Raw genomic sequence first — 11,141 nt, forward strand, 5'->3', positions numbered from 1 at the left:
TGGGAGATCAGGAGGGGGGGGGGGGGGGGGGCGGGGGAAGGGGGGGGGGCCCTGGGAGAGGGAGGGAGCGAGAGGGATCTTTCGGAGATCATCGCGCTAACGCCGAGCCCCCGAGCCCCCTCCGGGGATGCGTGGTGGGAGCCGGTCCGGCTTACACTCTGGCCACAGCGCAGCGGGGGGCAGCAAGGGGCAGCAGGGGGCAACAGGGGGCAACAGGGGGCAGCAAACAACCCCGCCGGAATGAGGGATCGCTCCCTGGAAGTCATCGGGGACCAGAGTAATACTATTCCTGCAATCAGTTCATGTAGAATATGACCATACAGTAGCTCAAGATTCAAGATGCCTTTTATTTGTCACATGTAATGTAGGGTGTGCAGTCACAGTGAAATGTTGCTGCCGGCTCCAGTATTACAGCTGAGGGTAATTGAAGTGTGATTGGAGTCTTATTAATTGAATGTTGTTGCTATATCATGATCCGTTCCATATGGAAAGACAACCATGTAAACATATTATGTGCAGATTAATCTTGTGTTGGAGAATAACAAGCAGGCTCTGCCCAGGTAACCTTGTTCATCATCCTGAAAATAGACTCCATCGGAATGAACCTGGCATACTCCTTGAGTTGTTACTTGCCTTGGCCTATTAGACAAATCATCGCTTCTCAAAGTCACTTCAGTCAACAACATGGTGCTGTTAGCGCTTCTTTACACTGCTGAACCCGAGGGTTGTTTTCTATTTGTGTAGACGCTATGACGTCTGATCAGCCAAGTTATATTTGACGAAACTCTAATTGGTGTCTGGAAGAAATGGAATATTTGAACTTCTGATCACACTCTTGAGGACTGCTGCAGGTACACAGTGACACACGCTTCATTAACCAACCAGCAGTCCAATTCTTGTGAAAATACTAGGCTTTATTAGTTATTTCTGGAAGAATCATAGTCAGAAGGGACTTAATCACGATTTAACCTAAAGTTATTAATCTAAACCAAGAAAGATACAACTTTAGAATCTCAGTATAATAATCACTTAGCAATTAGCTGATTGGGTTGAGGAATGAAGGCATGGCTGTATCTTTGGTTCTGTCGATTGGGACCATTTCAATCAAATGATCATCCTCTTTTACGGAAGCATGATTTCTTCATGGAAAAGCCAAAAGATGTAGACTTCTCCGCAAAGGTCACGGAGGCACGCATGCACCGGGCAGGCATACATAATCATGCTTATCCCAACAGGGGGGGGTGTGGTACCTGCAGAGAAAAGAACTGGGCCAGATCATCATCCATTAATTGCCACCGAGGCCTCCCATGGTTCCCAGCATGCCTGGAGAAGCTGATTGCAGATCAAGGTTGGATGTTTAATGATTGGGTGGTGCGGTCGAACTAAGCAGCTTCAGGCTTAAAGGTGCCGTGTGTGGTTTGTGGTTTCCTGTTAGATTAAGGAAACATTATGAAAGAAACCAATGACACTGGCTAGGCAGGTACATGCACGTAGGTTGACAAACAGGTCATCCATCCAATAATTTCAAGTTGGCAACTTGAAACATTTTAGTAATGGTAAATGGTAAACCCATCCCACCGGCTCATCAGTGATTCATACTGACCAGGAAGATGAAAGGGAATATGACAAATACATTTGTTGCAGAACATGTCCTTTTAGTTGAAACTAGAAAAGGCAGATGCTTGTTCACAACTGGCACCTGACAAGGAAATTAATGAGTGAATGAAATGTATTTGGAGAGATTGAGAGAGAGAGAGGGGAAGACAGAAAGAGAGAGAGGGAGAGAGACAGGGAAACAGAATGAAAGTGAAATGAAAGTAGCAAGTGTAGAAATTCCCTCTCGTCTCACCCATAATATGCAAATTCCTACCTGTCCAGGTAGCCAATCACGAGGGACAAGGAAGCTCAGCCGGTAAAATAGACTTTGTGGGGCAGCACCTTTCTGTGTGTGGGCTGGCACCTACGACAGGTTCATGAAGCAAAACAGAACAGCTTTAAGCACTGGGAACAGCAGTCCTGAGTAAGGTATCACAGCTAGCAGTCATCTGATCAGAGAGACAGAGAGAGAGGGAGAGAGAGGCCTCTTCCCCACAAGGGCCGGGTCGGACCCCACTCCTCTGAACTGGTACGTAGCCATGCTGGGCTGATTGCTAGGCAACCTGCAGTGTTCCACTTTTGCTTGTGTCTATAATAATTACTGAATGCTTTGTAATCTGTAATGTGATAGGAGTAAATGGTATACATGATTCATACTAATTTAATGTTTTATCTTTTGATTGAATGTTGATTTAATAATTTATAGTTTTATAATATAAATACAGAGATTCTTTGAATTTGATTTAATTCAGATCTTGGATAATATAAAAACCAGCGCTTTAATCAGTGGTATTGATCTGCATTAGAAGTACACTTCACAAACAATGTTTTAACATAATTTATCATCGTAAGTGCTGCCAATCCCCTTTATACTGTATCACATTAACATGCAACACGGCCCCTCTGCAGCCCTCAGTGTCAGAACCACCTTCTGAAGTGTGAAGCATATTTTATTAATGTTTTCTCATGATTATTCATGACGTTCTAATGGTCCTTTTCCAGTGTTCTTGGAACACATTATGAACCGATGGTTAGTATCAATATCAGCGATATTTGTTGGTGTCAAAGATACATCATTCTTAGCATGATACCAGCCATCACCTAATGATGAGTCTAAGCAAATTCATTATCAGCCAAACACAAACACTGTTTTGAATCTGATCACATAGGGTAGGGTGGCACACTGCTCTTCGTAGAATGGCACACTGAATGTCTTTACCAAACTCTGACCTGGAATAACAGGTATAATAACAGGTGCAGAGTGGAACCCAGAGCCATATCTGCAGTCCGTGTGTGGGATCCACTGGCACACTACCGTACCAGGAAAGAATCACTTGCAAAATCATCAAATAAGATAATCATCAGTCTTTTATTTACCTGCTCACTTCCTTCAGCTGTGATCTACGTACAGAGCATAGTGGCTGTGCTATAGTATGCTTCTGTTTGGTAGTGGATGTCCCTAGACGTCTGTGTGAAGAGTAAAGCTGGTATCATGTTCACGTCATGAGGTAAGACGTGACAAAAAAAACAGGAGGAAAAAAAAGACGGTCAGGTTGATATCAAACTGTTGGAGATGTTTCTTATAGCTTGTGAGAGGACTGAGGATGTATGACCAGTACTGTAGGTACGGTACGGTAAAGTAGACAGCAGAGTTGGGGTCCAGTCTGTATATTCAGGATTGAATCTGAAATGTTGTTTCCATAGGGACATTATTAATATGTTGCATACAATTGATGACTCAAAGCTTCTTTTTTTTATCAAGCGTTTTTGCATTATTGAATTCTAACCTGAATCGCCTGAATTCAAACCTCTAGAGAAACCTCAAGAATCAGACACCTCTTGGGTACGCCGCAATCTAGTTAAAACTTCAGGAAGAGTCTGTAAATTCCCGTTGCCCTTGGTTTCCTTGTGTTACTCTAGCACAGATACAGTAGGACAACTATCTTACCGAGCTGTAGACGTGTGCCTGGTGAGTCTGGTAATCCGATGCCACGCTGCTGACTTTACAATCAACCATAAAGGTATCAGAGAAGTCTGGTACTGAGTATTATATAAGGAGGTGAGTTATGGGTCACAGAGTAAAAAAAAAAAAACTCACTACCTGTGACCAATGCTGTAGAAATAGGCCTACTGAGTTATATAATTAGGTGACTTACTGTAACAACATTATACAGTAGATTAAGGTAAGCAGCACACTTTATGATTGTTTTATCTCCCTGTGGAGTACAGTAGTATACACAGTATGCACCAATGAGCAAGGCACACATACATCTACAACTGAAGTTCCAGTCTAGGATTTGTAGAGGAAGGGTTGACAGTAAAAGACATGAGTATCATTGGAAAAGTGATGACTTATGTATGAGTATGGTGCCTCCCACCCTGTCACCGGGAACTTACTGAGAATTTCAATTTACATACTGACAAACAAACCTGTGTGTGTGTGTGTGTGTGTGTGTGGTTAGGATGTTTTTCTTCCATCAACAATTCAGTGAATTCAGAAGAGTGCAGACCATATTCATATGTACTAGGGCTGTCAACGTTAATCCGCTAACTCTCGCCATTAATCTGAACATTTAATTCATGTAAAAAAAAAAAAGCAAAATAATCATATTACCAAATTTCAACCCAAATTCCTCCTGTAATTCCAAATGTGAGTGTTTACCCGGCTGAATTATTGAGATGATGCGAAACACTGATACTGTAAGTTATCTTCGTTTCACATGCAGTAATCCAGCCATGTAGGCTAAACTCTCACGTAAACACTCACTGAGATAACGAGATGACTGATGACTGAGGAGACGATGTGTTGAACGGACAATTTAGTTTGAAGAAGCTTCCAGATGGAGGCTTAGATAAAGCTGAGGTTGTGTGAATGTGTTTATATTGCATTGATGCAGGCTACTGTCTTTCCGCCGAAGCAAGTTGAGTAAAAGAAAATATTCCAGATGGAAGTTTAGATAAAAGCGAAGTTGTATGCATCTTTGTCATGCATTTCTTTATTCCAACTCTATGTCTAATTGTTTTATCTCCCCCTAAAAATACAAGTAAATAGTACTATTTTAATCTTGTTACTAATGATGATTAATCATAGCCTACTGTATTATTATGATTAACTTGATTTTTTAATGGATTGACAGCACTAATATGTACTCATACAGCCCACTGTACTGAACTCCACAGAGTATCATATACTGTAGTAACTTCCCTTTCCCAAGTAAATAAAATAATATTACAGAGTACTCACTCTAAACATACTGATTTATGTTCTTCATAATTACAATTAATATTGATTTTACTAGTGTATTCGCCATCAATATGAATAGGTAGTGCTTAATTAAAACTAGTGCTGAAAGACTTACTGTAGTGCAAAAACATGTTGATAGTGCACTGTTGATGTTGATAGGAATCAAGAGACTGTGCAGTAACCTAATCTATTCAAAACTCAGTCATTTAAAGCTCATGTAATTTAAAAAGAGTGCTTGGTTTCACCCGGCTTGTCAATCCAAGGTATCCTGCAGGCAAGTCTGTGGAGATCTCTCAGATAAACCTCCAGCCACGACTTCCATAAAACTGTTTGAAGTGCAGCAAGAACAGATAAGTCTCTATGTATGCAAAGCAGCCCGTCTGACCCATTTGCAAGTGTACATTACAGAGTAATTGTTCTGGATAGCAGACATCAGGCCTGCGTAGCTACCAGCCAGAACACCTACGCTGACAACACACGTAGTCCTTTTGTTTGCTGTTGGGTTTGACAACACGGAGAATGTTCACTACACTAAAAGTGTTCCCCTGTTGAAAGAGATCATCTCGGAATGCCAGTAACAGACTGTATTGTTTCTTTCCTCATTCAAATGTAATTATGGAGTAGTTTATTCCTATTTATTCCTTTTCTTTTTTTGACTATCATGTACCACTCACTTTAATCTTCCTCCTCATTCCCTCCCTGTGCGTCCCCAGCTGTGGACCATGGTCCGGCATACCGGCTACATCATGAGCATCACTCCCACTGCCAACGTGGACAGCCAGCTGCCCTCAGCCTGGAGCACCACCCCCTACCCAGACGGTGAGAACGGCATGGCCATTGGGGTTGGGGTCAGTTCAGTCCCTTCAGCAAGTGAGTTTAAATGGAAATGCAAACTAAAATTATTTTTGATGCCATACCATTCTTAGGATCTTGTTGATTAAAAGAAATACATTCATCTCATCTTTTTTGTAGAACTATTGACCTTTACCACTGCTGATGTTTTAATTATTATTTATATTCAATCCAGAACCAATACATGTGCAAACCATACTCCTATATAATATCTATCTATCTATCTATCTATCTATCTATCTATCTATCTATCTATCTATCTATCTATCTATCTATCTATCTATCTACCTAGCTATCTGTCTATCTATCTATCTATCTATCTATCTATCTGTCTATCTATCTATCTATCTACCTAGCTGTCTATCTATCTATCTATCTATCTATCTATCTATCTATCTATCTATCTATCTATCTATCTATCTATCTATCTATCTATCTATCTATCTATCTATCTATCTATCTATCTATCTATCTCTCCACCATGTGTTACATTGACCCTCCCTCCCATCCCTTATCCCCAGTGATCCCTGGTTACAGTAGTCGCCTGTGGTCTCAGGACTCCCAGCCCCAGTTCTGGTCCAAGTACCAGGTGTGGGAGTGGCTCCAGCAGATGCTGGACGTGCACCAGATCGACGCGTCCAACATCCCCTTCCAGAACTTCGACATGGACGGCCGCCAGCTGTGCAGCATGACGTACCAGGACTTCTCCCGCGCCGCGGGCAGCGTGGGGCCCATCCTCTACCACAGCCTCACCGAGCTCAAATGGAGTGGTGGGTTGGAGGAGGGGTTATGGAGGTCGAGAGAGAGGGGTGGAGTGGGGGGGGAGCCGTTGGTAGTGATTATAGAGAAGCAGGTGTTTGGGGTGAAAGGTTATGCCAGGGGATGTGTGGGAGTGCTGGACAGTAGTGCGTCTCAGCAGGGGTTCTGGAGAAGGTCAGTGGTGCTCGGACATGTGAGGTGAGGGGTTTAGGGGTGCCATCCAGACGGATCTTCAGGGGAAGTGGTGAAGGAAAAGGGGATTCAGGTAGAGAGCTGTGTGTGTGTGTGTGTGTGTGTGTGTGTGTGTGTGTGTGTGTGTGTGTGTGTGTGTTTGTGTGTGGCGGAGTAGAGGGCTTTGAAGGAATATACGTTCATGGATAAGACTTCTTAGGGGAGAAGCCAGTCTGTGTAAGAGAGGAGTAATCTTTCTTACCTGGAGAACTGTAAGTGATGAAACGTGCGTTTAACATTTCACGTTGCCAACAGTGAGAGACAGAACCAAAGAACAAGAACAGCCAGTTTTGCCATAGTAACGCGGAACAATGGAGGAATTCAGGATGGAGTTTAATACCACGACACAAAGTTGGCATATAATGTCACAGCGTTGACTTCTCAGCTGTTTGCGTGGTCATTGACTGGTTGATATACAGTGTGTCTGACAGTGTGATGGAGAAAAGCCCATGCTTTATGATCTCTATCTTTCTCTCTCTCTCTCTCTCTCTCTCTCTCTCTCTCTCTCTCTCTCTTTCTAAATACAGCACAGTATCCTGGAGTGGACTTTGAGATCAAAACTGGAGAACGTAAGCTTCTAGAAACGAATAATCTTAAATAGGATATTCAGTGCAATCTTTTTAATGAACTACATCGGAGTCAGTTACAGTTGCACGAGAAATGGCAATTTAAATATCATGCATTTCATACATAATTTATAAATTATATGTTCTTTTCTCCTAGTAGATTTCCCCTGTCAGTTTCAAGACAACAGTTATCCCCCTGGAGGTAGGAGCCATTAAGCCAGCTAATCGTTAAACTGATGGGGATATTGGATTAACATATTAAACCTATAAACTGATCCTCCTTAACTTTCTTTTGTCTTTAGATATTTACGATTCTCCATTTCAATCGCTGGCACCGGTGGCCTCCCCAGCTCCCTCTAGCCCTGGTAAGAGACACAAACACACTCAAGTAGCAAAGGAAATTCATTCACTGTTAATCATCAAAAACACTGTCACTACTTTAGGAGACTATGAACATGCAGGGCCATGGGACTAGGTACAGTACAGTAAGAGCTGGACAACTTGAAAATGAAACAGAAACAGGGAAATGGTTTTATGGTTTGATTAGGTTATTGCCTTCATCATCACTGTAAGTCATGGGACTGGGAATAGGCCAGGTGGACTCTCTGTTTACCTTATCAGTGAGCAACATCGCTGGATCCAGTTGGCTAACAGCATTGGTACAAATGAACAAACTCCCACTGAAGTTGTAAGGTGTTTTGTTATGTTTGATTTTGTGACAGATTAACCCTCTTGATTGAGCATTGTGACTGCTTAAAGCATGACATGCAATACCATGATGTGACTCCTTAGTGGGAAACGTGTATCGATTATTTTATACAGTAGGTTTAACAGTTTAATCAAAAGTCTGCGCTAACAAAGACTTTGAAATTCATCTCCTTTCAGATACCAAAAGATCTCACATTCGCCCACACCAGGTCAAAAAACATAGTGAGTGACATTAACACCTTTCTCATCAGCAGTGAGGGGATCATATTGGCTGGATAAAGGCATCCTTTTGCCTTCATCTTCTCAAAAATCAAAAGTACTTCTCTGGTCATAGCTGTGGTTGTGAAGAAGACATATTCAGAGAGAACATGTCCAGAAGGTTATGTGTTCTAATTGAAAGCTCCTTGTTCTCGCTGGTTCCTCAGACCCACGGGGAACCCACTTGTGGGAGTTCATCAGGGACATTCTGCTGAACCCCGAGCGCAACCCAGGCCTGATCAAGTGGGAGGACCGGGCCGAGGGCGTGTTCCGCTTCCTCAAGTCCGAGGCGGTGGCTCAGCTGTGGGGCAAGAAGAAGAACAACAGCAGCATGACCTACGAGAAGCTGAGCCGCGCCATGAGGTCTGAACACACACATGGGCGCACTCACACACACACATACATACACGCGCACACACATGTGCACGCACACACACACACATTCTTACACACACACACGCGTGCGAACGCACACGCACATATACACACACACAGACACACATACAGTACACACACACATATACACACGCACACACACACACACACAGACACACATACAGTACACACACACATACACATACATGCACGCAAATGCATACACACACACACACACACACCAGTGGCGTCCATTGAGGCAGGGGAGGACAGTCCTCGGTTTTTGGAGAGAAGAGAGGGATTAAAATATAAATATATGAATTTATTTATTCATAATTAATATGATCTCAGTTTTGTTCATAAAGCAGGTTTTCCTTATGGATAAAAACCCATTATTGAAATTCTAAAGCTCCAACATCCGCTTGCTTTATGCTTTCTCCTCGCATCTACTTTTACAATTTTGGTCGGTGTTATGCCTGGTGATGCCATCGCGGATGTTATCTAGGCTACTCAAAACTTCACCATGTGCAGCCTTCAGTAAAAACATTACAACAACTGTTCGTCTTCCGGTCCAGACCGGATGATTATGGGATGCGTCATCGCGCTTCCGCTCTAGACCGGCGAAACAACACCGAACGAGAAAGGCCCCACACTAGGTGCGCGTTAGTCTACGGCATAGGCAGGCGCGCAGATTGGCTGGAGGCGCAAACTGTCGGCAACTCGTCCAAAACATTTCTAGAGAGTGGGTTGCAACACCGGATCGGAGAAATCCACAGCCTGGCTCCTGCTTGCGTGAGAATTGATCGCTTTGCGGTGCTTATACCTCATCCAGTAGTGGATAAGTGGATGGAAAACGTTCAACTGAATGTTCATATTATTCTGATAATTGTAGGCTATAGCAACATAAGAGTAGCAGCTTTGACAGCAACCCAAATGAGCTAATCCCATAGCTGTACCGTTGCTAGCTAGCCATGAGCGAACTGTTGGATACTGCATTTGCTGTGCAACTTATTCCATTGTCCAGTTGTCAAATCTATTTGCCAACTAACTGTTTGAGAGCCAGCACACCTCAGTGTCCCCTAATCCAAAAAAAAATCATATATCACATCTCCAGCACCTCACCAATATCAATTGTGTTCTCTCTTTAGATAAGAGTAGGCTACAATCCATTACAACAACTATTGCTTACAATGTTTTATTGTTGTTTTGTAATATTTTATCATGAATATGATAAATAAATGCTGCATGTAGTTAAAGGATAATGCTCGTTTTTGACAACCTGGACCTTATTTACGACATATTATAAGACGTTTGACTCACCGAGATCACTTTGGTGTAGTTCGGAGGCATGTAGAAGAAATTTAAAATCCAGCGCGAGCCAGTATATCCATGTAATGGCGGTGGAGGGGGCACCGAGAATGCAGTTTCTAAAAATCTATTTTCGGCCGCTAAACGGTTGTTTTCATCAATCTGATTTTATGAATCGACAGTTGTGATTCCCCAAAGCGAGGCCTCCGAACTACACCAAAGTGATCTCGGTGAGTCAAACGTCTTATAATATGTCGTAAATAAGGTCCAGGTTGTCAAAAACGAGCATTCTCCTTTAAAGAAAGTGTTATTCAGTTTTTCATATATGCTAAAATTGATTGTAAATCCACTATAAAGCTGATATTTCAAATAATAACAGACTGAGGGAAAGTGCCCCCCGGCGCCCATGAGCGGTTCGCCTCTCTTCCTGTCCTCCTCAGTTTTTTTGAGTCACCAGCCGCCACTGACACACAGTACCCACACACACACAGTTTGTTGAGACCCTAACACTGAGTAGAGTTGCAGTAACATTAATCATCTTGACAACTGAAATGATAGAGAAAGATTAACAATGTGTGTTGAATTGTATTTATCATGCCAGATATTACTACAAGAGGGAGATTCTGGAGCGTGTCGACGGACGCAGACTGGTTTACAAGTTTGGAAAGAACGCCCGAGGATGGAGAGAGTCCGAAAAGTGAAGTCTTTTGGAGCCAACATGTTAAGTTTGACTTATTTATGTGATTTTGTTTTAGTAACTTTTATGTATTAAACTAGTTAATGTAACTGTGTTTTCTATGTTCTTCTTTTTTTCTTTTTTTTTTTTTTTTTACAAATGACATTGCAGCAAGCAACAATGTCTCAAAATGTTGCTTTTTTGACAACTTTACATTTGAGGCAATGTTTACAGTAATATGGTTTCCTTACCAAAATGGAGTTATAGTACAAGGTTTTGATCAGACTGTAACATGGAGTACAATGTCACAATGTGACGTCCAACATGTTAGCCACAAAGGTGCGATATAGGGGTGTATTGCAGAACGTATAGCATTGTCTGGCAATCCAGTGTAACGTTAGCTAGCACTTGCTAGTTAGCTAGCAGGTCTATCTTATTAAATATAACATTAAACCAAGAGACTCAGAATAATTGACAACACCAGCTGTTGACATTGTAGACATTATTAGTATTATAAAATGCTGAATTTAACTACACAGCAGCTGCTAGCACAGGCAACAAGATCAGC

General features: G+C 42.2%; 1 protein-coding gene across 1 annotated transcript in view; it reads left to right on the top strand.

Annotated features, from left to right (window-relative positions):
• The window catches only part of ehf (ets homologous factor), a gene marked incomplete at both ends in the record, with an annotated part of 10,718 nt that extends 120 nt beyond the window's left edge, over positions 1–10,598 (top strand). Inside the window, 7 exons of the mRNA XM_084451309.1 lie at positions 5,554–5,659; positions 6,214–6,501; positions 7,406–7,450; positions 7,551–7,613; positions 8,134–8,178; positions 8,382–8,577; positions 10,499–10,598. Of these exons, the coding sequence (XP_084307435.1) occupies positions 5,554–5,659; positions 6,214–6,501; positions 7,406–7,450; positions 7,551–7,613; positions 8,134–8,178; positions 8,382–8,577; positions 10,499–10,598 (843 nt within the window). The remainder of the gene's footprint in view (positions 1–5,553; positions 5,660–6,213; positions 6,502–7,405; positions 7,451–7,550; positions 7,614–8,133; positions 8,179–8,381; positions 8,578–10,498) is intronic.
• Between the last annotated feature and the right edge of the window lie 543 nt (positions 10,599–11,141).

The sequence above is a fragment of the Borostomias antarcticus genome, assembly GCF_949987555.1.
Source record: "Borostomias antarcticus genome assembly, chromosome: 16".
In the NCBI taxonomy this organism is placed as follows: Eukaryota; Metazoa; Chordata; class Actinopteri; order Stomiiformes; family Stomiidae; genus Borostomias; species Borostomias antarcticus.